The 27,657-nt window shown below is 46.2% G+C and overlaps 1 protein-coding gene across 6 annotated transcripts in view; it reads left to right on the top strand.

Annotated features, from left to right (window-relative positions):
• The window catches only part of DDX4 (DEAD-box helicase 4), a 340,193-nt gene that overhangs the window by 187,504 nt on the left and 125,032 nt on the right, over window positions 1-27,657 (top strand). For all 6 annotated transcript variants that reach the window (XM_033931141.1, XM_033931188.1, XM_033931180.1 and 3 more), the window contains 2 exons: window positions 6,642-6,695; window positions 24,960-25,007. In XM_033931141.1, coding sequence (XP_033787032.1) covers window positions 6,642-6,695; window positions 24,960-25,007 — 102 coding nt within the window. The remainder of the gene's footprint in view (window positions 1-6,641; window positions 6,696-24,959; window positions 25,008-27,657) is intronic.

Raw genomic sequence — 27,657 nt, 5'->3', positions numbered from 1 at the left:
ATACTGTGCAGAAGAAAGGAAAGATCTGGCAATCTACTTCTGTATTCTGCCGAGAAAACTTGATAATGATGAGACAAAGATTTGACATATAGTGCTGGAAGATGGTCCAGCCAGCACTCACCATTCTACTAGGGAGAGCTGATCGTCACCCAGTGTATGCCTGATGTTTGTGAAGCTAACAGATCAAAGGTCCTGATGCTGATATTGCTGGACGGAAAAGGAAGCTATAAAGATATTTTTAACATAGGAACTTGGAATGAACCAAGGAAATTTGGAAATTGTTAAAGATCAAATGGGAAAAAAAATTGATTTGATAGGGAACAGTGAACTCAAATGAACAGGACAAGGCCATTTTCAATAAAACAAGCATTGGATCTGCTACTCTGGTCATGAAACACGAAGGAAAAATGGCATGGCATTCATTCTCAATGAGCTTTCAAAGACTGTACTAAAGTACAGTGTTATCAGTGTTAGTCATGTCAATCCATCTAAAGAAAAGCCAATCAATGTCACCTTGATCCAAGTATATGCTCCAGTGACAAACGTGGAAGATGAGGATATTGAATTGTTCTATGAACCAATTTCAAAATGAAAAACGCCGAAACAAATCTACTGATCGCTATAGGGGATTTCAATTCAAAAGTAAGAAGTACACCTGAAGATGCAATGGTTGAACAGTATGGCATAGGAGAAAGAAATGAAGAACATAAGAACATAAGCAGTGCCTCTGCCGGGTCAGACCATAGGTCCATCCTGCCCGGCAGTCCGCTCCCGCAGCGGCCCAAACAGGTCACGACCTGTCTGAATCACCAGAAGGGGCTCCCTTGCCACCTTGGTTTCTCATTGAAGTCCTATCTTCCCATCGTAGTCCTAACCCTCCGGTCTTGAACATGCACGACCTGTTGGGTTTCTATACTTATTACCTGGTTAGCTTTCTATACCTTTGTTACATCCCAGCACCTTTCTCAGTATCCCACGATCCCTTTATCCCTTAGAAATCTGTCCAATCCCTGTTTGAATCCCTGTACCGTACTCTGCCTGATCACTTCCTCCGGTAGCGCATTCCAAGTGTCCACGACCCTTTGGGTGAAAAAAAAACTTCCTTGCATTTGTTTTGAACCTATCTCCCTTCAGTTTCTCCGAATGCCCCCTCGTACTTGTTGTCTCCTTCAGTCTGAAGAATCTGTCCCTATCCACCCTCTCTATGCCCCTCATGATCTTGAAGGTCTCTATCATATCTCCCCTGAGCCTCCTTTTTTCCAGAGAGAAGAGCCTCAGCCTATCCAACCTCTCGGCGTATGGGCAGTGTTCCAGCCCTTTTACCAGTTTCGTTGCTCTCCTTTGGACTCAAGTACCGCCATGTCCTTCTTGAGGTGTGGCGACCAATACTGAACGCAGTATTCCAGATGTGGACGCACCATCGCTCGATACAATGGCATGATGACTTCCCGCGTCCTGGTTGTTATGCCCCTCTTTATGATGCCCAGCATCCTGTTGGCTTTTTTCGAGGCTGCTGCACACTGTGCAGATGGCTTCAGTGATGCATCGACCAGCACACCCAAGTCTCTCTCAAGTCTGCTGTCTCCCAACAATGCCCCCCCCCAATTTGTAGTTGGACAACGGGTTCTTTTTCCCTATATGCATGACCTTGCATTTTTCCACGTTAAAGCGCATTTGCCATTTGTTTGCCCAGTCTTCCAGCTTGTCCAGGTCCCTTTGCAGGTCCTCACACTCCTCCCTGGACCTAACTCTACCGCACAGTTTGGTATCGTCTGCAAATTTTATAACCTCGCACTTTGCCTCCTTTTCCAGGTCATTGATAAATATGTTGAAGAGTAACGGCCCCAGCACCGATCCCTGTGGCACACCGCTCGTGACTCCCCGCCAGTCAGAATATTGGCCCTTCACTCCGACCCTCTGCAGTCTACCCGACAACCAGTGCTTGATCATCTGTGCACATCCCCTCCCACCCCGTGGTTCCACAGCTTCCTAAGCAGCCTTTCATGTGGCACCTTGTCGAAAGCCTTTTGAAAATCGAGGTAAATGATGTCTATGGGTTCCCCATTGTCCACCCGACTGCTTATTCCCTCAAAGAAGTACAGAAGGTTCGTTAGGCACGACCTTCCCTTACAGAATCCGTGCTGGCTTGTTCTCAGTAGGCCATTCCTCTGGATGTGCTCGCAAATGCCGTCCTTGATCATAGCTTCCACCATCTTCCCTATAATTGAAGTCAGGCTCACCGGCCTGTAGTTCCCGGGGTCACCCCTCGATCCCTTCTTGAAGATAGGTGTGACATTCGCCAATTTCCAGTCCTCTGGTACCTCACCAGTTTTCAAGGATAGGTTGCAAACATGCTGGATTGTGCCCGCTATTTCTTGTCTTAGTTCCTTCAGAACCCTTGGGTGGATCCTGTCCGGGCCCGGTGATTTACCGCATTTTAACCTGTCTATCTGTTTGAGGACATCCTCCTTACTTACCTCTATGTGCTCCAATTTTTCGGCCTGTTCCCCACTCATGAGCTCCTCTGAGTCCGGTATATTAGATGTGTCTTTGCTCGTGAAAACCGACGAGAAGAACGTGTTCAACCTCTCAGCTACCTCTTTATCCTCCTTAATCACTCCCTTCCTATCCCCATCGTCCAACGGCCCCACCTCCTCTCTCGCTGGTCGCTTCCCCTTTACGTAACTGAAGAATGCCTTGAAGTTTTTCACCTCCCTGGCCAGCCCCTCTTCGTATTCCCCTTTCGCTTTTCTAACCTCTTGGTGGCATTCCTTTTGGCATTTCCTGTGCGCCTGGTGATTTTCCTCCGTTGGGTCCTTTTTCCATCTCCGGAAGGATACTTTTTTGTCAAATATTGCCCTCTTTACTTCAGTTGACATCCAAACCGGGTCCTTTGATCGCTTGTTCTTGCAGCCTTTCCTGAAACTGGGGACATACATTCTTTGTGCTTCCTGCAGGGTGTCCCTGAATAGGGTCCAGGCGCTTCCCACAGTCTCCATCCTAAAGATGTTTCTGAGCTTCCTCCCCACCATTTCCCTCATAGCAACATAGTTCCCTTTCTTGAAGTTGAGCGCAGTTGTTGCGGTCCTCCTTACTATGGGTGTCCCCCTTTCTAATGTGAATCTGATCGCATTGTGATCACTGTTGCCTAGTGGTCCTCCCACTTCTACCCCTCTTGCAGGCCCCCCTAATCCGTTTAGGATGAGGTCAAGAGTAGCACCCCCTCGCGTCGGTTCTTTGACTAGTTGCTCCATGAAGCAGTCCCTCACAGCTTCTACAAATCCTGTTTCCCTAGTGCAGTTGGAGTGACCCGTACTCCAGTCTATTCCCGGATAGTTGAAGTCCCCCATCACTGTTACACTTCCAGTCCTGCATTCCTGTCTCAATTCCGCTTCCAAGTCGTGTCCGACTCCTTCTGGCGTACCAGGTGGGCGATAGTACAGCCCCAGTTTTATGCCTGCACCCTTGTTTCCCGGCAATTTGACCCATAGCGATTCCAGCCCCTCTGCCTTCGTTGCCATATCCATCCCGACCGAGTGGATAGAGTCCTTTATATATATATATATATAGTGCTATGCCTCCCCCCTTCTTGTGGGTCCTGTCCCTCCTGTAGAGCTTGTACCCCGGCAGCGCCACATCCCATTGATTTTCCTCTGTCCACCAGGTTTCTGCAATTCCAATTATATCTAGGTCCTCCCCCTTGGCCACGACTTCTAGTTCACCCATCTTGGCCATGAGGCTTCTTGCGTATAAGCACCGCAGGTCCCGTAGGTCCCGTCGTTTTTCCTCCACCTCTGCATTTACCTGGGCCGCCTGCCCTTGGATTTCGGGCAGTTCTCCGTTCCCTGTGCTTCTGCTTTGCCCTCAGCCTTTACCCTCTTAGCTTTCAGCTTCCCCACATTCCCGCCACCCCACTTCCCCGCTTTTCCTCTGGGTTTTCTATCCCTACCGGCCCCCTCCTGGGCTATCATCCCTTGAGCCTCTTTTTGATCCCCCTCGCCTTGTGGTACCTCTATATTGCCCTCAGCTTTCGCCCTCGTGCCACCCAGTCCCCCTGTGTCTCCATGCCCCTTAGTCTTCTCCCAGCAAGCTCCCTTTACCTAATGTTTCCCTCGCTGTCTGATCATAAGATCCTCCGGTCCCTCTGCTTCCTCCCTGCAGTCAGCCCGTTCAGCATCTGTTCTGGATACTGTTGTCCGAAGCGTCAACATCAGATCAGCTGTCGGCTTTCCCCCTCTCCTCAGTTTAAAGCCCTCTCGATCTCCTTCCTCACATTGGCTGCCAGTAGTCTAGTTCCCGTTGTGCTCAGGTGCAGGCCGTCCCGCCGGTAGAGCTTGCTCTTTCCCCAGAAGGACGTCCAGTTCCTCACAAAGTGGAAGCCCTCCTCCTGGCACTATCTCCTCAACCATGCATTCACAGCCTGGAGGTCTGCCTGCCTCTTTGCATCTGCTCTCGATACAGGCAGGATCTCCGAGAATGCTATCCTCCGTGTGCTCCGCTTCAGCTTTCGTCCCAGGACCCTGAACTGGTCAGTCAGTGTGGCCATGCTGAAGTTCCTCCGGCTCACATCATTTGTTCCGACGTGGATTATTACCGCAGTCTCCTCTGTCTCTGCTCCGTCCAGGATCCTCTCGATCCTATCAGTGATCCTATCTTGGCCCCTGGGAGACAAGTCACTAGCCGGTCCTCCCTTCCTCCAGCTATGTGACTGTCTACCTCTCTCAAGATCGAGTCTCCCACCACAATAGCAGACTTCCCTTTCCTCAGCAACCTCCTCTGCCTCAGGTCCATGTCCTTGGTGTAGTGCGGTGTCTCTCCCTCGGGGTCCCGGTGAGTCGCGGTCTCCTCCTCTTGCGTGGTTCCTCCGCTAGGTCCTTCCCCGGTGTCGTCTTGTGGATCCTGGGTCTCATCTGCCGACATCCGTCTGTGCAGCTGCTGGTCCCGTTCCTCCACCTTCCTATAGGCCTCCTCGATGAATCTCTCGAGGTCTCTCACCTGGTCCACAATGGGGCCTGCTCTGTCTGTGTTCTGGGTTGACCAGCTCGTCTCCTCTGTGGTGCGCAGTCCCTCCAGTTCCTGGACCCTGACCCTCAATCTGCCGACCTCCATCCTCAGGCTTTCCAGTTCCTGACACCGACTGCATATGTACTCCCGCCTTCCCAATGGGAGGTAGTCGTACATATTGCACTCTGTGCAGTATACCGGAAAGTACCTCTGGGATCCTGGGTCCTCCATCGCTCTCGTAAAGTGCTGGTGTGCTCCTGCTGATTGGAGCCTGTTATTTTGTTAGCTTCAGAATCCAACTGTCGTCACTGCAGGCGCTTCACAAAGGCGCGCCGAACGGCTGAGCGCCGTTGGCGCTGTGCTCTTTTAAATGTTCCCTTTCGGTCAGGGAGGGGGGCGGAGCAGGACTCCCACGCTGCCTCTCTTCGGGAACAATCTGGATACGCTGTCTCCCGCTGGTGGCCTGAAAGGGGGCCCGGCTGGCTGCTGTGCTCTTTTAGATGTTCCCTTTCGGTCAGGGAGAGGGGCGGAGCAGGGCTCCCACGCTGCCTCTCTTCGGGAACAATCTGGATATGCTGTCTCCTGCTGAAAGCTTAGTACAGTTTTGCAAAATGAACTGTCAATCATGAGTACGCATTTTAAACACATCAAGCATCACCAGTACACATGAACTTCTTCAAATGGCTTGTATTGAAATCAAATTGATTACATTTGCATTGAATAGAGATGAAAATCTGCAGTTTGGCTATAAGGATTAAGCCAGGAGCTGATTATGGAAGTGACCATGAGCTTTTGGCATGCAAGATCAAAATAAAACTTTGCAAAAAGAAAATCATTGAAGACCTTTCAAGATATGACATTGAAAATATTCTATCAGATTATTGGATAAAACTAGACAACAGATTTGCCTGCCTTTGATACAGGAGACAGGCTATGATACAAGAGACAGGCTATGGAATGACATCAAAATGAAGCTAAAAAACACTTCAGAAGAGAGAGAGACAAGAAATCGCCTTGGATCTCTGAAGAAACCAGAAAAGTAGCAGAACAAAGAAAAAGTGATAGAGAAAAAGTATGTCATATACCTGATCATCTCTTCACGGAGCTCGACTCATATGTGCTCTCAAAGCCTCACGCCAGCCCAGCTCCCTCCTTGAGAAGAAAGTAAGAAGAGATCTGGTTGTCCTCAGGGCGTGGAGGAGAGCAGTGCTAGTTACTGCAGGAGTTAAGATGGAGGATAGAAATGGTGACACTTTTTTCATGGGGGGGGGGGGGGTGGCAGCAGTGTAGAGGTGAGAAATTGTCATTACAGGGAAGAAGGCTGGAGGAAAGAAATGCCTTCTTAAATTACCCACAATAGACTTCAGAAATTCTAGTATTTCTAATAGCCTGGGCAATTAGAGAGAATACAGTACAGTATGTACTTTACTTGGGTATAATATACTATATTTTCAAGAACTTTATTCTTTGTATTAATGTATTTTTATTTTATAGTTGGAACATACACATTAAGCATTTTATATTGGTTTATCAAATATTAAACTGATATCTCCCAGTTCTAGTGTTTTTGAAGAGCTGTTAAGCAAAAATGGCTTACTTTGCCGACTTAAATTGTATGTACTTGGTATGTTTTTCAGGTGGTGATGAAAATTCCAGAGGCAGTGGCAGAGGTAGAGGATTTGGTGGGAGAGGTATAATTTGTTCCTTTTTAAAAGTGAAAAGCTATATGTACAGTACTGCGTTTGTTATGTTTTCCTTGGTGTATATCTCCCATATAAATTTACTGATGTTTAGTGGATCAAATTTGGTATACATAGTTAAGCGAGACAATTTGTCTTTATCCTCCAATCTTATGAGGAAAATTCATCCAGAGCTTTTTAAATTTAATTTAATAGAGTTTATATATTGCTAAATCATCACAAAGGCTACGAAGCGGTTTACAAACAATTAAAATAAGTAATTAGGTACCTTATTTTTTGCGCTACAAGACACACCTGACCATAAGACGCACCCACCTGTAGAGGAGGAAAAACCAAGAAAAAAAAATTCTTAACCAAATGGTGTGTACCCTGTCCCACTGCCCTGCCCTTTACCCTGTCCCCTCTCTGGTGGTCTAGTGGTAGGCTGGGACAGGGTACAGGGCAGGTAAATATTCTGGGGCTTTAGGTAAGTTTGTTTTATTATTCTAAAGTATATGGTAGCTCATAATAGCATGTGTTGCAAGATGAAGTGCAGCCTCTGTGAAATGTCAATGAAAGTACTAAAAGACTCCTGGTTCAGAAACAATAGACAGCTGTGAAAGCAATAGAAATGCCACAAAACTTACCTTAGCAGAGGGAATGTCAATATTGGCAGGAAACAATGAAAACAGAAAGTAGCCCTCCAAGGAAAAGAGCAAGTGCACTAGAATAGAAAGCTCCCGGTGATTCTTTGAGTTAATGTTGGTAGACAGTAAGAGGGCATAAAATAATTGTCTTCTCTGTAGGTCTACTGGAAGGCAGCCCCCCCCCCCCTTCCTCCGGTACCTTTTAAAAATTTTTTTAAACTTTTATTGGTCCAGCGCTGTATCGGCAGGAGCTTTCCGCGCTCCTGCCCCTCCCTCGCTGGACAGCCGCTTCCTCTCTTGCGGCAGAGTGGTGAATAAGGCAGGTGCGAGCTTTTCACGCTCCTGCCTGGTCCCGTGCCACTCCCTGAATGGCAGAGGCAACAAGAGTTGAGCTGATAGTTATACCTCTTAGAAGCAGTCAACTTTTTGATTCTGTTTTGGTTGGAAGCTATTTCTACACTGGTGCCTATCTTCCATGTTTGATCCATTAAGGTTAACAGAGTATTCAGTTCTTGAGTATTTGTAAAACACTGAATCCTAAAACTGGTGTACAATTTACAAAATAATTTACAATACAGAGATGTTGGTACAAAATAGAATTAACTTCTGATCTACGGGCTTCTGGAATAAGTAGGCTTTCAAATGCTTTTGAAATGGCGAATAGGGCTATTTTAACGAATGTTTATTTCATATTAAAAGAGCTTGAAAGAAAAACCCTTAAACTTTCTTAAAATGCATACCATGAAAAGCAGGGGAACTAAAAATACAAGTTCTTGTACAATCTCCCTTTATTCAGGAACCAGTGGGTTCTGTATCCCTTTCCGCCAAGGACTGTAGGAAGCCTCAGATGATTGAAGTCTTAACTCCTCCCTCTGATAGCATACTTTGGAGCATGCTTGGACACCAGTCCTGTCTTCCTACAAGCTAGCCTGTAGGAGCTTTTCTTTTCTACTCGTGTTTCTTTTGATATTTTTCAGTATTTTCTTTCACGGTTTTGCCCTCGTGCTGTGGAGGTTCCCTGCGGAAATGTCCTTATAGTAGGAAATCGCAGACTGTTGGAAAATCCCTGCTTCTGGGGGGGGGGTTCCCTGCTCTTCAGTAAGCCCCCTGGACAGCTTGCAAGTCAGATCGGGACTCCGGGATCGGTAGCTAGCTCACCCAGGTTCGTCCGCTAGTGGGTGTAGCACAGACTTAGTGGTTCCTTGGAGGTGCAACTGGGATCTGAACTGGACTGCGTGCCTCTACAAGGTGTTTGCGTCACGTTTCCAAGGATGGCGGAGGGCACCGGCAGTGGTGGTCGAGCCGGTGGGGCAGTCAAAAGACTTGAATTCCAGCTTGCTGAGGCTTTAGATCTCCCTATATGCTATTTCCAGCATTCCCTAGAGCTTCTTTCATGCAGCACATGAACAGTGAGTAACAGAATGACAGCCTGTTTTAGCCATTTTTGGGGCCATAAAAAGGAATTTTTGGGTGGTTATGCCCTACCTCTCCCCACCTCTAAAATCCCCAAATCGCTGTTTTTTAGGGATTCCCTTTCCTTTCCCAGGCTATTTTAGTGCAAAATTGGCGCCCGTGGTGGTCATCTTGGATTTTCCCAATTTGAATAAAACTATATTTTTTTGTAGTTAGGAGCTTCATTTTTGCTCCAAACTTCCCAGATGGCCTCCCCAGGACAGGATGGGATGGATTCATGTCTCGTTTACGGTGGATGGCTATTGGATGCGCAGCCATGCTGCAAGTGCGCTGCGGCCCGCGAGGGGGGTGAAGTTTGCACAGATGCAGTACCTTCCACTTCCAGAGGGGCCCTGCTTAAGTCTTCTGCCCCAGTTTCTGCAATACTCATATCCAGGGACACCGGGGAGAGCATTGGCAGCATTTCATTGAAATGCAAGTGCGGTTCCTGCGACAAGCCCCACAAATCTTCCAAGCACTCTAAATCTGAGTTACACAGGGCGGTTCTCGCCACGGGAGATCTTTTTCCCCTGTAAATATGCTCTTATCGGGCATATGTGGTTAAGAAGTCTCTGCCTGTTGACACTCCACCGGCATCTGGGCCATCCGTGGGGACTACGCCTCCGCTGGACCCAGGCCTTTTGGTCTGTTCTCCAATGGGAGGCCCCCAGAGCGCAAGAGTGCGATGCCTGCGATTGAATCGGGCACTCTCTCGATCCCTCTGCTTTCGCAGGGAGGTTCTGCAGCTTCAGCGGACGTGGCAAATCTGGCAGAGCTTTGCGATCAGGGTTCATGTGGGTCCCTGGCAGACGATCCCACAGTGCGTATATTTTTTAAACCCGCATGTCTTGAGGACCTCCTCATAAGAACATAAGAAACGCCTTCACCGAATCATTACATTACATTACATTACATTACTGATTTCTATTCCGTCTCAACCTTGCAGTTCTGGGCGGATTACAAAAGAGACATCTGGACATTTCCAGGATGATTACAAAGAGACTTCTGGACTTTTCCAGAGGAGTTACAAGAAGAATGGTGTAGTATAGTTTAGGGAATGGGATACAGCAAGGAGGATTGGGCTATTCCAGTGGATATACAATTCGGGATGCTGTACAGATAGGATATAGTGCAGTTTCAGTATATATGCAGTTAGGGAACCAGTTGACAAGCTTGGGCTTTGAGGGGAAGGGTAACTGGCGAAGAAGGGAGGATGGGGGAGTCACACTGAGGGGAATCCAGGTTGGAGTTATGACATCTGTATAAATTTTTTTAATAGATGGGTTTTGATTTCTTTGCGAAAAGATTTGAAATCGCTTGTTGTCATCAGCAGGTTGGAGATGGCATGGTCCAATTTCGCTGCTTGCGTCGCTAGTAGACTGTCAAACATCTTCTTACGCTTGGTGCCTTTGAGTGGGGGGTAGGTAAATGGAGTCTTAGATCTTCTTTGTCTAGCAGCGAGATTTTGGTTCAGGCGGTTGTTTAGGTAATTGGGGGCTGAGCCATTTATTGCTTTGAATAATAGACAGTATAATTTGAATTGGATTCGCGCTTGTATTGGTAACCAGTGTGAGTCTAGGTAGGCAGTGGTTACGTGGTCAAATTTTCTTAGCGAGTAGATCAGTCTGAGTGCAGTGTTTTGGATTGTCTGTAATTGTTTTATCATTGTTGCAGGGCAAGGCAGGTAGAGGATGTTGCAGTAGTCCAGTAGACCTAGTACTAGGGATTGGACTACGAGCCTATATTGCTCTTTGTCAAAGAATTTTCTGGTTTTACGTAAATTACGCATGGTTAGAAATGCTCTCTGGGTGGTCTTGTTGATATGGACTTGCATTGTGCAGCATCTGTCTATTGTTACTCCCAGGAGTTTAAGGGTGGGTTGTATATGGTATTTGGTGGAGTTAATTTCTAGTTCTGTGGTGGAGGGGTTCTTATCCTTTTTGAGGAGTAGAAATTTTGTTTTGTCTGTGTTCAGTTTTAGTTTGTGGTCTGTCATCCATTTTTCCACTGCTTGTAGGGTTTTTTCAAATTTTTCTGTAGAAGTGGGGTCAGGAGAATCGAAGAGTAGAAGTATGGTTGTCTAGGGTGGAACTCAGAGAGGATAAAAAGAGGTTGAAGAGAGTAGGTGAGAGTGGTGATCCTTGAGGTACCCCGAAGGTGTTGGACCATGGATCTGATTTAAGATTGTTTGATTTAACTCTATAAGATCTGGGTTTTAAGGAATCCTTGGAACCAGTTATATACCCTGCCTGAAATCCCTATGGCTTCTAGTGTCTGTAGTAGGATGGTGTGGTCAACCAGATTGAATGCTGCGGATAGATCAAGTTGAATTATCAGCATCCTTCTGCCTTTGCTGAGGTGCTGTCGGGCTGTGTCTAGTAGGGTTACTAGTAGGGTCTCGATTGAGAGGGGTGGAGAAGATTGTGGTATTCCAGGTAATTTGTGAGGTATTGGGCAACAAGTCCTTCTATAATTTTGACATATATTGGTATTGAGGCAATGGGTCTATAGTTAGCGGGGTGATCCTTCACAATTGGAGTGATTATGATTTCTCCTAGGTGCTGCGGGACTTGACCTTCAGTGAGAGTAATTTGGATCCATTGCATGAGGCTGGCCCTAAATTTGGGAGTGGCATTAGTTATCAGATATGAGGGGCAGTGGTTCAGGTCGCATGAGGCTTGACTGTATTTTTTGTAGAGTAGATTCATATCTGTCCAGTTTACTGCAGGGAATTTGGTCCAGATCCCGTCTGCTGCAATGGCTTCTATTGGGGGATTTGTTGTTATCTCGACTAGGTGGGGTCGTGTGTTATTAAAGATAGTCCTGATTGTTGTGATTTTGTTTTTTGAAGTGGTCTGCGATTTGAGTGGCTGTTGGTGGGTGCTTTCCTTGAGCTGCTAGGTAAGGTTTGGTGTCGGTGAGGGTTTTTTACTAGGTTGAAAAGTTTTTTTGAGTCTATAGACTCCGTGCCTATCAGCTTGGAGTAGTAATCTTTTCTTGTTTCCTTGAGCTTGATCCATCTAGTCCAGTGACCCGCACACGCGGAGGCCAAGCCAGGTGTTCCCCGATGGAGACTTTGTTTACCTGTATCCCTCAATGTGATTTGCAAGAAGGTGTGCATCCAACTTGCCCTTGAAACCCAGAATGATGGTCTATGTCACAACCTCCTCCGGGAGAGCATTCCAAGCATCCACCACTCACTGTGTGAAACAGAACTTCCTGGTATTTGTCCTGGGCCTGTTACCTCTCAATTTCAGTCCATGACCTCTTGTCCGATTCACATTTGACAGTGTGAATAACGATGTTTCTTGCTCTATTTTGTCGAATCCTTTTAGTATTTTAAAAGTCTCTATCGTATCTCCTCGCAGTTTTCTATTCTCAAGGGTGAACAAGCCCAGTTTTCTGAGGCGTTTTGTAGCTCAAATTTTCCATACCTTTTACTAGCTTCATGGCTCGTCTCTGCACCCTCTCCAGCAGGGTCACATCCTTCTTTAGGTAGGGAGACCAGTGTTGGACACAGTACTCCAGGTGTGGTCTGACCATTGCTCTGTAAAGCGGCATTATGAAGTCCACCAATCTACTCGTGATTCCCTTCTTTATCATGCCCAACATCCTGTTTTCCTTTACCGCCGCTGCGCATTGCGCCGACAGCTTCAGGGTCCTGTAAATCAGTACCCCTAGGTCCCTTTCTTCCTGGAATGTTATCTCATGAGTGATCAGAGGCCGCAGACTGCCTCTCCTGATAACCCTGATGTGGTTCATATCCTGTTGAATATTTGGGATAACCCAATTTGACCTTTGAATTTCACTCTGGCCATGGCGAGGCTTTACCCCAGGGTGGTGAGTCCAAGCGCTTTGCTTCTCTGAAAGTGGATTCCACTGTGGCTCAGGTCACCAAGAGTACTTATCGCCTTACTGACGGAGGGGTGGCCCTGAAAGATATTCACGATAGATGTGTGGATTTCGTCCATAAATGCCTGTTTGATTTGGCTGCGGCTGGTGTCAAAGTGGCAACAGCCTCTTCCTTTGTAGCTTGGGCTTGCCGCTCAAAATTACGCCATGACCCTGACACTGTGGTGCTGATGTGATTTGTGTTTTCTCATCTCCGGGGTGGATTATATGGCTAATGCATTGTATGACATCTTGAAAGTTTTTGCCAAGCTGGGCGCTTATTCGGTGTCCGCCCAGAGGATGCTGTGGATCAGGCAGTGGTCGGGATTCCTCCTCTAAGGTCACCTTGAGCGAGTTGCCCTTTAAGGGACAGCTCCTTTGGCCACAGTCTGGATGGCCTAATGGCGAGTGTCCAAGATCACAAACCCAAGGCTTTGCCCGGAAACAAGTCCTGTCCTTTCAGGAGTTCGGGGCATTCTAATTGTCATCCTTTCGATGTCCTTACCAATACTCCGGCCCTCCATCTTCCAGACCACTAGGAGGATCTGGCTATCAGCAGTCCTTGACTAGACGTCCGGCAGCTCCCACTAAAACAGTTCTGATGCCAGGTCTCTGGGCCCTCTCCCGCGCATCGGGGGGGCAGTTGTCGGCCGACCGCTACGTGCTCAAATTGGAGTTTCTCTGTCCTCTCGCCGAGTATTTTCTTGATTCCCCTGTGGACCACCCCAAGAAGGTTCTTCAGGTTTAGGCCACGTTCTGCAGATTCTTAGACCTGGTAGCAATCGAGCCCATGCCAGAGTGTGACTTGGGCTCTGGAGGCTACTCTATGTACTTCATCGTTTGTCATTGCTTCGGTGGCGCCGGGGGAGTTTCTGGCCTCCCTGGACCTCATGGAGGCGTATCTCCATAATCCCATCTTCCCGGCACACAGGAGGTTTCTACAGTTGTAGCATGAAATGATTTTATAATTCTGATATGATCTTAAAATATGTAGCATGCTATAGTTAATGTTATGGTTTAATAATTCTGCTTGGAGTTAAGATGGTTTTATAATTATTAATTTGATGGATATAAAAGTGAATTTCTGATGTGGTCTTTAAGCCAGCATAGCCGTGTTACATGCTCCATTCAGTATTACAAAAGGAAGGACTGAGCCAACTGCCTTCAGAAAGTGTTAAGTACCTGGCCCCAGAAGACCAAATTCATCTTTGAACTACCCCAGACTGAACATTAGAAGCTAATTTTTGTTACATGCACTTATTACAAAAGCAAGGACTGAACAAACTGCCTTCAGAAAGTGTTAAGCACACCTATTCGGATAAGACAAAGGACATGGATTCGGATAAGACAAAGGACATGGACCAGAGCTAAACAGAAGCCCTCCACACCAAAGTCATCTCTGGACTGCTCCAATCAGCAAGAACAATAGAAGCTCATCACACCATTTTAAACCACTCAGACATAGATTCACACCACATTCAGCAAGGACAAGTGACAATACTCTATTATTTATTTATTTTAAAAAGATTATATACTGTTTAAACCTAAATGGTTTACATATCATCACATACATAATTCAGTAAGACAAATTAAAAACAAACAAATATTAGCATATAATCATCAGAAAATCACATAAAGTGCCCTTCAAAAGAACAGTCGCAAATATAAGTTCCTAGAAAAATGTAATGTAATTTATTTCTTATATACCGCTACATCCGTTAGGTTCTAAGCGGTTTGAAGAAAATATACATTAAGATTATAAATGAGAAGTAAGAAGGTACTTAAAAAATTCCCTTACTGTCCCGAAGGCTCACAATCTAACTAAAGTACCTGGAAATTAATAAAGAAGAGAAAATAAAGATGGTTGAAAAAAGAAAAAATGGGACATCCTTTCAAGCCATTGTAATTCAATCATCATCCACCAAAGACCTAGGATTCTATTTTTAGAACAGACCTAGGATTCTATTTTTAGAACAGGTCTTAGCCTTATAAAAGTGAAGCAAAATCCGTTCTCAGGTGGAGGAAAGATGCTCACTCTCCCTCTGGAACCAGCCTGGATCAAGATCTTTCCTCTTTCTCCTGGATCACCAGTGCTGGACCAAGCTACAAACATGTGCTCAGCCTGTTAAGGACAATTCACATTGTGAATAACTTTTCTTTAGTTCTTGAATAAGTAATTATTACAGAGCTGTTTTAATCAAGCAAGCTAACTTTCCCCAAATTAATAGTTCTTTATAATATATATATCTCTAAGCCAGAAAGGGATATATATTATTGGTGGAGTTCCCTTCATTTAATATAATTTTTATAACATATTTTAATGGTGTGGAGAACGTGGACAGTAATTAGAACACAGTTTCACATCCTGGAGCAATACTTTATTTGCAGCTCTTCCCTTCAGATTGGGGACGGCACCCAAGGCTTTCACCAAGGTGTGATGGTGGTGGTAGCAGTGCATCTCCACTCCCTGGGTGTCCTGGTCCATCTGTATCTAGACGACTGGCTGATCAGGGCTCCCTCTCTGGCTGAGGGGCTCCAGGCGTTCCAGCAGGTGGTTTACTTGCTGCAACATCTGGGCTAGGTGATCAACCTATGGAAAAGTCGCTTGGAGCCCACCCAGGATTTGGAGTACCTGGGGGTCTGTTTTCACACGGTGTAGACTGTCTTCCTATGGCACTGGGGTTGGGTTTTTTTTTGGGGGGGGGGGAGTTCAGGTTTCTAATATTTTATAACCTCTTATTTTTCATTGTTGCTGTTTCGCATTTGTTGATATGAGCAGAATTGATTTGTCTTGTGGGGAGTACCCTTCTCTCTCTCTTGTTTATCTTCTGTATATGTTCCTGGCTGCTTTAAAGATTGACTGGTGTCCAAGGGGCATGCTCCATTGTATGCTTTCAGAGGGAGGAGTTAAGACTTCAATCATCTGAGGCTTTCTACAGTTCCTGGTGGAAAGGGATACAGAACCCACTGGAACCGGAATAAAGGGAGGATTTACAAGAAAGAAGATGAGCAAAGATAACCTAATCTTTCGTTAAAGTTTCTAAGTTTATTAAAATTGTATATACCATGTCATTAACAGTGTTCCTGAGTGGTTCACAATAATAAATTAAAAAAGGTAGCAAAGAACTACAACAACAAGAGAAATAAAAGATAGCAAGAAAGAAGTATGAAGTCCAAATATCGAAAAATAAACTGACGTATTAGCCATTCAAAATTGTTGCTGCCAGAAGAGAGCTTTATTAATCAAGTGAAGTGATACTAGTACAGAGAACTTTAAATACAAAAACATGCCAATTTAAATGCTATTCTATAATTGAGTGTAATCTAGTAAAGTTCTATTACCGTGTTTCCCCGATGGTAAGACACAGTCTTATTTTTTTTGGAAGGCCAAAATATGCTCTAGGGCTTATTTTCGGGGGGATGCCTTATTTACCCTTTCATGTCCCCTCTGTATCTCTATCCTTTCTCTCTCTCTTCTGCTCCCTCACCCACGAGTCCTGCATCTGGCCCTCTCCCTTCTACCTGCACCTGGCAACACCCCCCTGCTCCGCGGCTCTCTTCAGCAACTTGTCAGCAGCGGTGATCAAGACAAGCTACCGACATCGAGGCCTTCCCTCTACGAGTACCGCCTTTGTGGAAAAAGGAAGTTGAAACAAGCGGGACTCGCAGAGGGTAGGCCCCGACGTCAGAAGCTTGTGTCGATCGCTGCTGCTGAGTTGCCGAAGAGAGCCGCGGAGCAGGGGATGTGGCCGGAAGCAGGTAGAAGGGAGAGGGAGATAGGAAGGCTGTAGATCTCCGGAGCACGACACCGACCCCGGCCAGGATGATTTCTTTTTCGGGCGTGCATCTTACAAGTCCGGCGTCGCGGCGGGAAATAGCCATGCTGAGCAGTGAGCTCAGCACTACACAGATGAAAGCCTTGCTTGCTGATTGGTCCGGCGGCACGGCCGCCGGACCAATCAGCAAGCAAGGCTTTCATCTGTGTACGTGCTGAGCTCACTCAGCATGGCTATTTCCCGCCGCGACGCCGGACTTGTAAGATGCACGCCTGCGTAACACACTACCGGAGCCACGGCAAAGGTGGAAAAGAGCCGCATGCGGCTCTGGAGCCGCGGGTTGCCGACCCCCGCGGTAGACGGAGGGACCACACGGAGTCACCCACCGTACCACCCGATTCGGATAAGCGCAGGTATCGGTGGGTGGCTTATTTGCGGGGGGGGGGGGGGGTGCCTTATTTTACAATTTTTTCTAAAAAGGGGGGGCTGTCTTATTTGATGGCCCTGCCTTATCGGGGAAACACGGTAGTAATGGAATTGCCCTATAAAACCTCATAGATTTAAATGGTAGCTTAGTTGCTGTAGTGAGTTGTGTTTCTGTCTATTCAATGAATTTATAGATTGTAGATATCTCTCATTCTGTTTTTATGCCAAGTTAGTAGACATAAAGCCCATTCTTTAGCACTCTTCAGACCGGTATAGGTTAATCTTATAAGCGGGTATATATCTCATCATGACCAGCAGGTGGAGACTGAAATAAATCTGTGGAATAGTACATAAGAGGTTCCTTCCCCTATTCCTATCATTTTTCTTTTATACTCCAGCAGGTTGAGTGAACTGCACTCATCTCCCTTGGTAGGGCTGTTGGAAATTGTTTAGGGATTCTAGGCCCCGTTTTTGGCCGGATTGAGCTTGGGTGGGCCCTGTTTGGGGATCCATCTGACCTCAGAGGTGTCAAACACGGTGGGTCGCATGCTGGGTCCCTCCCCCTATTTCCTCCACCTCCCCAACATTTTTGTAGAGGTGCCTCAGCAGTAAGCCTTGCCCCCTAAGACAAACAAGGCATATTGCTTTGAGAGCCAGTGGAGTCTGTTCTGTTGGAAAAAAAATTCCTGAGGTAGTGCCAGTCTTAAGGGTTGCGTTCCCTTTAAATATGCTGTAAATTACTGTATTTTTTGACTAACCGGCACTTTTCTTCTAGCTAGGTCGCATATGGACCAATTGAGCACTTCTCAGGGGAAGTGGTGCACAATTTGGTCTAGATGCAAGGCACTCGCAGCTGGCCTGAAAACAGATGTTCAGGCTGGTGCGGTCGTGGAGCTCTATAGGCAGCGGCTCGCGAGTTGGCATGGTGCAGTGGGGAAGCCCAGTCTTCCCCCACCGCCCCCGGAGGGATTCCCTCTCAGCTGATTTTTGTTAACAGTGGATGCCGGCTTGCCTGCTTTAGCGGCTGGGACAGTTCAGGCTTCCCAGCCTATACAGGCTCTGGAGGGGTTATTTTTGGCGGAAACTTCGGCATTTTAACAGACAGGCCCTCCATTTTGTCTGCAACTTCAGGTGACCTTCCCCCTGTATTGGAAAAGCAGGGGCAGGTTTCAGCTGGGTCCTCTTCTGTGGCAGGAAGTCCCATGGGACCCCTTGGGGGGAGTTTCCCCTGATTTAATTTTTTCTTTGTACAGAGTCTATTTTCAGGCAGTTGGGGGTCCCACGTGTGACCGGGGGAGGGTTCAGGAGGGGGATTCCCTCCGTACCCCCTGTGGTTTTGCCTCCCTCTGCTCCTTTGGCGTCTCCTCTTCCTCCTCCCTCATCCAAACGCCCATGTCAGCCAAGTATTCCAGGGTATAATTGGAATCTGAGTGCAAATCCAGATGAAGAGCTTGCCCCATGTCATAGACAAACTTGGCAAAAGAAGATGATTTGGAAGAAGAAGCTTCCTCAGGAGAAGCAGATCTGGAACGAGGAGCCACGGAATTGAAGGGTGAAGCCTCACGGGAGTACTGCGACACCGGTTCCGACTCCACCCACACTGTCACTGAAGAAGCTCCATTCCCAGTTTGTGGAGGAGTGAAGGAATGCTTTCTTTTAAGACTTCTCGAGGGGGACGTCCTCGGGGTCCTCGGAGTAGAATGCCTCGAAGCTGGAGAAGAGTGATCCCGAAGCAAAGACCTCGAGGGAGGGGTCCTCGACCTTGAATGCCTCGAAGACAAAGGAGAGGAAGCGACCTTCGGCTCAGAGCGAGGAAGTTGTCTTGAAGAGACCTCCGAATGCCTCGAGCTCTTCGAAGCAAGGTGTTTCGATGTCCTCGACCGATGCTTCGGACGAGGCAAAGAGGATATCGAGGGAAGATCCGGCGAGGATTCCAAGGAAGAAAATTTCTTGCTAGACCTGCCCCGTGGATGGAGCACCAGGATCTCAGGCTGCTGCTCAGGCTGGTCCACCCGAGGCAAAGTCGAGGATGGGACTAACTGAGCCACAATGGACGAAATTTGGGTAGTCAAGATGGACTTGAGCATGTCTTCAAACATTGGCACCGAGACCAAAGGATTTGGTGTCGTAGGTGCTCTCGTGCGCTCCAAGGAGGGCGACCTCGATTTAGAGTATTCCAGAGACTTGGAGGCACGTTTTGCAGAAGGTCTCAAATATAGTCACACCCGGAGACCCGGGTAGTATGGAAAGAGACTCTGGAGGCTTCTTGGACATGGTACCTGGAAAGGAAGCAGGAGACTTACCCCCAGACGCAGGCTTCGAGGATGGAACCAAGGAGGCCTTCGAGGCCGAGGACCCCGAGGTCTTCGAGGCCGAAGCAGATGTCGTGGGCGAGATCTTACCGCCCAAGGCTGCCCCCGATGTCGAGGTCTTTGGTCCCGAAGGCGTCGAGACAGTCAGGGCCGAGGGCTTTTCAGGCTCCATATTGAAGAGTTGAATAAATCTGTCACAGCGGCGGCGAAAAGCACGAGGCTGGAGGGTCAGACAGCGAACACAATCCTCTGGACAATGACTGTCGCCCAAACAGAACATGCACCGACTATGAGGGTCGGTGATAGAGATCGTCCTGCCGCACTGGTAGCAATGCTTAAACCCGGTCACAGGCCGGGACATAGAAAAAAGAAAGTCCGTACCGGAAAAAGAAGAGAGGGCCTAGGCCTAAGCCCTCTGAACCGGACGAAACAAAAAAGAAACAAAATAGAATTTTTTTTTTACTACGAAAAAGAAAAGAAAGAAAAGGGAATAAACCCGAAGCACAGCAACCAAAATAAATTCAGCCGCGGTGATGAGAAGGCAAATGCTGCAGAGCCAGAAAAACAAGTCTTCTCAGCTCCGTGGAAAACGATTAACTGAGGATCTTCACAGGAGATGCGCCCCCTAGTTCGGGCGGGAAGGCATGCGCGATGCAGCACTCGAAAGCTCGAGATCTTCAAGCAAGTTTGCTTTCGAGGCTGTCCGCTGCGGGGCTCCGTCGGTGACGTCACCCATGTGTAAGAATATGCTGCCTGCTGTCCCTGGATAACAACTGTTACGGTAAGTAACTGTGCTTTTTACTTTTGTTACTTCCTAGTTCCGAAGAAGACGGGCGATCTGCGACCCATACTGGATCTCGGGGCTCTCAACAAATTTTTAGTCAAAGAAAAATTTAGCATGTTGTCCCTGGCATCTCTCTATCCCCTTTTAGATCGGAACGATTGGTTATGTTCTCTAGATCTCAAGGAGGCTTACTCGCATCCCCATTCATCCGACCTCATGTCAGTACCTCATATTTCGGGTGGGGAATCTGCATTTTCAATACAGAGTGTTGCCCTTCGGCCTGGCATTGTCTCCATGAGTGTTCACCAAGTGCCTAGTGGTGGTGGCAGCAGCTCTGCTGAACCATGGTCTTCAGGTGTTTCCCCTACCTGGACGACTGGCTCATCAAAGATTCAACATCTCAGGGGGTTATTATAGCAACCCAACAGACTACGTGGTTCCTACAAAGCTTGGGGTTCGAAATCAACTCCGCTAAATCCCACCTTCAGCCCTCTCAGAATCTATAGTTCATCGGAGTTGTTCTGGACACTATCCAAATCAGAGCATTCCTTCATCAACAATGTCTAGATGCTCTTCTTTAGCTCTGCCACAAAGTGTCTTCCCGCTCTTCATTCTTAGTGAGACATATGATGGTTTTCCTAGGTTACATGGCCTCCACAGTACACGTGACTCCTTTTGCCAGACTTCACCTCTGAAATCCTCAGTGGATCCTGGCATCTCAATGGACGCAGGTTTGTGATCCACTTTCTCGACATATAGCAGTCACTCCTTCATTGAGATAGTCTCTCCGCTGGTGGATGCTCTCTTCCAATCTCTCCAGAGGCTTGCTGTTTCAAACGCCCCCTCCATCAGATGGTCCTCACAACAGATTTCTCGACCTATGCTTGGGGCGCTCATCTTGATGGTCTCCGTACTGAAGGCCACTGGACCATTATAGATCGTCAGGGTCACATCAATCTGTTGGAACTCAGAGCAATTTTCAAGGCTCTCATGGCTTTTCAACATCTTCACGACCAGGTAGTCCTTATTTGGACGGACAACTAAGTCGCCATGTATTATGTCAACAAACAGGGAGGGACGGGATCTGCCTCCCTTTGTCAAGAAGGTTTGGGACTGGGCAATCCGCCACAACACCTTCCTCAAAGCTGTCTACATCCAAGGGGCGAAAAATTGCTTGGCGGACAACTTAAGTCGTCTTCTGCAACCTCACAAATTTACTCTCCATTCCTCGCCTCTTCATCACATTTTTTCACAGTGGGGAAAGCTTCAGATAGACCTCTTTGCAGCTCCCCACAACAACAAACTGCCTCAGTTCTGCTCCAGGATATACTCTCCTCATCACTTCGAGGTAGATGCTTTTCTTCTGGAATGTACGAATCTCTTCCTCTATGCATTCCCTCCATTTCCTCTTGTTCTCAAGACTCTTGTAAAGTTGAAGAACAATCGTGCCACCATGATTCTGATTGCTCCTCGGTGGCCGAGACAACCTTGGTACTCCCTTCTACTTCAGGGAGCCATACCTTCTACCAGTTTTCCTTCTCTGCTTACACAGAGTCGGGGATCTCTTCTTCATCCCAACCTGCAGTCTCTATACCTGACAGCTTGGTACCTCTCAACATAATTCCTCTTCAGTTTTCTCAATCTGTGAGAGACATTTTAGAGGCTTCTAGGAAGCCTACTACTAGAAAATGCTATCACCAAAAATGGACTAGATTTTCTACGTGGTGTTTTTCTCACGATAAGGAGCCTCAACATTCCTCCTTATCTTCTGTTTTGGATTCTTTTGCACTTATCCATTTCTTGTCTCAAGTCTACATCGATTCGAGTCCATCTCAGTGCAATTGCTGCTTTCCATCAGCCTATTGAAGGGAAACCCCTCTCTGCTCATCCGGTGGTTTCCAGATTCATGAAAGGACTTTTCAATGTCAAACTTCCTCCGGTGGTTTGGGACCTCAATATTGTTCTTGCTCAATTGATGAAGCCTCCATTTGAACCAATAGATACGGCTCATCTGAAGTATCTTACTTGTGGTGTTTCTCATTGCCCTCACCTCTGCTCGAAGAGTCTGTGAGCTGCAAACTTTAGTTGCTGATCTATCTTTCACTGTCTTCCATCATGACAAGGTGGTCCTCCATACTCATCCTAAATTCCTCCCTAAGGTGGTATCGGAATTTCATTTTAACCAATTCATTGTTCTTCCAGTGTTTTTTCCAAAGCTTCATTCTCATCCTGGAGAATCAGCTCTTCATACTCTGGACTGGACTGTAAATGTGCTTTGGCCTTTTATTTGGAACGCACCATATCACACAGAACTGCTCCTCAACTTTTTGTCTCTTTCGATCTGAACAAGTTGGGACATCCCATCTCTAAGCGTACCATCTCCAACTGGATGGCTGCTTGTAACTCATTCTGCTATGCCCAGGCTGGATTACCCCTACACAGTAGAGTCACAGCCCAATAAGTCAGAGTAATGGCAGCTTCAGTAGCTTTCCTCAGATCTACACCTATTGAGGAAATTTGCAAGGCTGCTACTTGGTCCTCAGTTCATACTTTCACTTCTAACTATTGTCTAGATGTTTTCTCCAGACGGGATGGCCAGTTTGGCCTGACAGTATTACAAAATTTATTCTCCTAAATTGCCAACACTCCCACCATCCCATTCTGGTTAGCTTGGAGGTTACCCATATGTGAGAATAGGCTGCCTGCTTGTCCTGGGATAAAGCACAGTTACTTACCGTAACAGGTGTTATTCAGGGACAGCAGGCAGCTATTCTGACAACCCATCCACCTCCCCTGGTTGGCTTCTCTGCTAGCTATCTGAACTGAGGAGACACGCCCTACACTGGGCGGGAAGGCACTCGCGCATGCGTGGTGCGGTCGACTCAAAACTTCTAGTTTCTACAAGCAAGTCTGCTTGCGAGCTTCCACATCCGGGCTCAGTTGATGATGTCACCCATATGTGAGAATAGCTGCCTGCTGTCCCTGGATAACACCTGTTACGGTAAGTAACTGTGCTTTATCCGACATCCACCAATCCCTATGGGTGCCAGATAACAGAGATTCTGCTGTATATAACAGTGTTTCTCAACTTCTTCATGCCAAGTACTCCCAAAGTCTAACAAACATTTACCAAGTACTCCTGCCCAAGCTCCGCCCCTGCCTTGCCCCCATAATAGTTCTAATTGTAATGCAATTTCTTTTATTCATTTTTCATATACACACAATATAATAATAATAATACATAATGGTAACCACAAAATTAAACTACACAAAGCACTCTGACCCAGATTTTCAAAACATTAACGCCGTTGCTAATCTGTTTTCCGACGGTTTAGCCTGCACGCATTTTAGCGGTGGGTTATCAAAACAACTTATCTCTGTTTTTAGCGAGGTTTCCTGCGGTCTCCAACACTGCCATGCAAATGGGCTCTTCAACATTAAAATGAGCGCTCCAGTGGATTATTAAAAATCAGTGAGCCATTTTCTAACAGCGGCATCGGCTTTTGGTGCCAAAAATCAGCAACTGGTCCATGGGTGCCGGTACAGTGACAGCACTGTTTTTTAAACCCTGGCGGCGGGAGAAATGATCTCTCCCGCTGCCAAGCGAAATCCCCCCCCCCCTCTCCCAGCAGCGGGTGAGATGCCCATTCTCTCCTGCTGCATCACAACAGACTCCTCCCCCGGCCTCTGACTCCTCCCCCCACGCACATTTAATTAGATGGCTGACCAGAAGGATGCCTACTCCCTCCGGCTAGCTGGCTCGCCTCTTCCAAAATTGTCCTTCCCCTTCAGAAAATGCAAGAGATGGTTCAAAAATCCCACAGGATCCCATCAAAATTGTTCCAAAATGGATTGAGGCAAGCACTTAATCATGCATTGAGACATTTGGGAACTCATTTTGCTGAGAGCTTTCTCATATCTAAAATATCGTGAATAATATATCCTACACATTTACAGGATATCTCCAGGGTCTCTGCTATCTTTTTAGTGCAATTGTTCCCAGCCCTTTCCTGAAGGACCACCAGCTATTGAGGTTTTCAGGATAGCCCTAACAAATGCGCATGGTGCAGATTTGCATGCTTTTCACCTCCCATTATATGTAAATATCTCTCATGCATGTTTCTTAATCGTCCAGGATCATGGAATGAATGGCATCCACGTTTTCTGGAATTGTCACTTAAGTTGGTCTCCTGGGACATTCTTCATCTTTTGTGCTCCAGTGTACGGTTCTAAACGCAGCAACCCAGTTCTTTTGACTGGAGTAGGAAGGGTGCTTATCCCCTAATATGACTAACATATCGTAAATTTGTTTGTCTAAGTTCCCTTTTAGGGAAAGATAACTTCATCACCTCTCAGCATTTTTTTTTGCAATGAAATCTCCATTGTTTTGCACCATTTTCACTTCAGATCTACAAAAAAAATTAACTCGGGCTGCTGTTATAAAATTTAGGTCAGACATATACAGAACAGACTTTCATGTGATAAAAGTACTAGTTTAAAAGTAGGTGAAATAATTAAAGCCCAAAAATGTATCACCCCCATGTAAATTAACTTATAGCTGCTGATCTGTTTTTGTTTCAATATTATCCTATTTTTATTTAGGGATCGTTCGTGTCTGTTCAAAAATGCATGAGACACCATCACTTTTTTTTTTCTCCACCTCCAAATGATTTGATAATGTATTGTCCTAGTATGTTTAACATTTGAATATGTATGTTTTAATAAACTGCTGAGAATTTTTAGATAGTGTGGTAAGAAATACTTCTAAATAAGTAAATAAGCATTAAAAATTGGAGCTAAATGGATGCTGTGTCAATAGGGTAAATGGTCATCTAAAATTTTCTCTTCCAAAATATGTATGAAAATAGAGTGAGCTCTTAAGTTCTGGATATTTTTACTGTACTTTAGGGCATAATGAATTGTGATCTCCATGTACATTGAATGTTCCATTGACTCTAATTTGTACATGTATGTACATTTTTTAACAGGTGGTTACAGAGGAGGAGATGAAGACTTTGGTTCAGAATTTGAGATAGGTAATTTTACCATCCAAATTAAATCTGATAGCTTTTAGACATTTTTCATCTAAGCAGTAACATCTGTTGAGAAGGCTGCCATTTGTACCCATACACAAAAATGCTCTTGTTCTGACTACATTTTTTTCACACACAGTCCTTGAATAGACATGCTTTTAACAAAGTATATGCTAACTTCTAGGAGACCCTTGAGAGAGTCTTGACACCCATATTACCCAACTGTGAACCCAGCGTAGGCCCACCAATCACCCTCAACACCCTCCAACTAAATTCTTTAAACACTCTATAACCCAAACTTAGCCTCCAAAGTATCAACCAGCAAGGTGTGGAAGAAGGAGTAGCAGTTAGCTAATCCCCCCCACACCACACCAGGTGACTGCAGTACCAGCAGGAAGCCCCACCACCATCCTCCTCTCCTCAGCAATCTTTCTGCCCTCAACAATGTTAAAGGGCCACTGAGTACACAGGCCTCTCCTACTGCTTCAAGTATCCTGTTTAGTAGTCCTTGCAACCAGGGAATCCATTATAGAACCTACTAAGTAAAATAAACATCATCTCCATAAATATAGAGCTCGGCACGGTTTACAGGTAATTCAATAAATGAGGGAAGGCTTCATTTAAACAGGCAGCGGGCTGAGGAGCACGTCGGGAACCAGCTCCACCGAGGCATGCGAGCACCGCTCCCCCCTCCCCCCCCCCCCCCCCCGAGCCAGCGGGGATTCTTGATTTAAACAGGCAGCGGGCTGAGGAGCACGTCGGGAGCCAGCTCCACCGAGGCATGCGAGCATTTCTCCACCCCAAGCCAGCGGGGATTCTTGATTTAAACAGGCAGCGCCAATGGCGCGCAGCCGTTCAGTGCGTGGCTAAGGCACATGCACCTTAGTGCGCGCTTTTGTGAAGCGTCCTCTGAAGCGACCTCACAGACCGGACCTGCCGCATAACAAGACGAAGCAGATGAACCTCATAGTTTTACGCTTTTCTCAGATTCCCTGCAAGGCAGTCGGTCCCCCACCCCTGCCCCCACTGTTTCCAGCGTCCCACGTCGAACCCAACGACCTCAGGGCTCCCATACCACCTCTCTCTTCACTAGGCCGGGCGCGGGAGCGGGAGCCTGCTCCGCCCCCCAGAAGCGACCTGGAACCCCAGTCTTGCAGCAGCTAGAGCTGACCACCAGCTACCGCCCTCCTGCCTTCTACCACCAACACCGACAGCCAGCTAAAGTTTTCTACTAAGGTTTATCCATTAAGATTTCTGCCAAACTTTGATGTCCATGCTGCAATTGGCAGATTAGAGGCATGTGGAACTGCTAGAGGCATGTGGAACTCTTAGAGGCATGGATAACTGTTAGAGGCATGTGAAATCCGCCTAACAACCATACAAACTTTAAATTAAAAATTTTAGGGAAACTAATACAGTCTTTGCGTTAGGAAGAAACACACTACCCTGCAAGCATGAATCTCCTATTAATCTTAATGCTCTATCTGCTACAACTACAATCAATCCACTACCCTGATCTATCAATCATGCACATTACTAACCCACAAAAGACAAAATAAATTACATTAATGTTATCTCAAATAAAAGAAGACACCAACGAATCCTTAAAAAAAGAACCACTACCTATACCAAACCTATCATATCCGCATCTATTCCCTGTGCATATCTTAATACTAGATCTGTCAGGAATAAGGCTTTCCTAATTAAAGATTGGATCATCAGCAAGCAAATAGCCTGCCCTTTTCTAACCGAAACATGGCTGTTGTCTGAAGATGATCCAATAATAATTGATCTCCTTCCAGATAATTTTAAAATCTTACGCTAAACCATGAGGGAAAAAAAGGAGGAGGACTAGCAATTATTCTTAAAGAAGAATTTGAGTTCAAACTTCTGGATTCCAAAATGACCAACCAACTAGAAATTTTAGCCTGTAAAATCAGTAACATTCATCTAGTAGAATCCTTATCCTGCCTACTATTCTATGTCCCACCAAAAAGCTGGCCAAAAGCCAAAGAGGGACGTCTGTGAATTTGTCCTACATAATTCAATTAGTCCTTCCTACAATATCATCGCAGGAGACATAAACATACACCTAGATGAAGAGGACAATACAGACACGAAAGAGTTCAAAAACTTTCTATCCCTACTTAACTACAATCTCCCTGTCCCCACACAAACACACGAAAAAGGCCATCATTTAGATGTGGTAGCCATGTCCACAAAGGAAATCCTAGACCCTGTCATCTCTCTACCTGAAGGCACCTGGTGTCACGATATCTGGTCTGACCATTTTACTTATTACTTCAAGTTAATCTGCTCCCAACGAAAAATTAAAATACGTCCAATGATAAAAAGAGAACATCACACAAGAGGTTATATTAATCCAGAAGAATACTGGTCACAATATGAACTGCAAGCGGAGATAGTGGAAGGAGTCGATTTCTGGGATCACTGGACAACCAGCACATTCATTTTAGATAAAATTGCCCCTAAACGTAATAGCAAAAGCAGTGCAAATAAATATAGCAAATGGTTTGACACCGAGTTTCTAAAAATGAAACAACTAGCTAGACGACTGGAAAGAATCTGGGAAAAAACAGGAGAATTGGCAGACTGTAACAAATGGAGAGCTAACATAAAAATCTACAAACAA

Source organism: Geotrypetes seraphini, chromosome 1 (genome assembly GCF_902459505.1).
Source record: "Geotrypetes seraphini chromosome 1, aGeoSer1.1, whole genome shotgun sequence".
In the NCBI taxonomy this organism is placed as follows: domain Eukaryota; kingdom Metazoa; phylum Chordata; class Amphibia; order Gymnophiona; family Dermophiidae; genus Geotrypetes; species Geotrypetes seraphini.
Note: the sequence above shows the minus strand (reverse complement) of the source record. Positions and strands in the feature narration are given on the sequence as shown.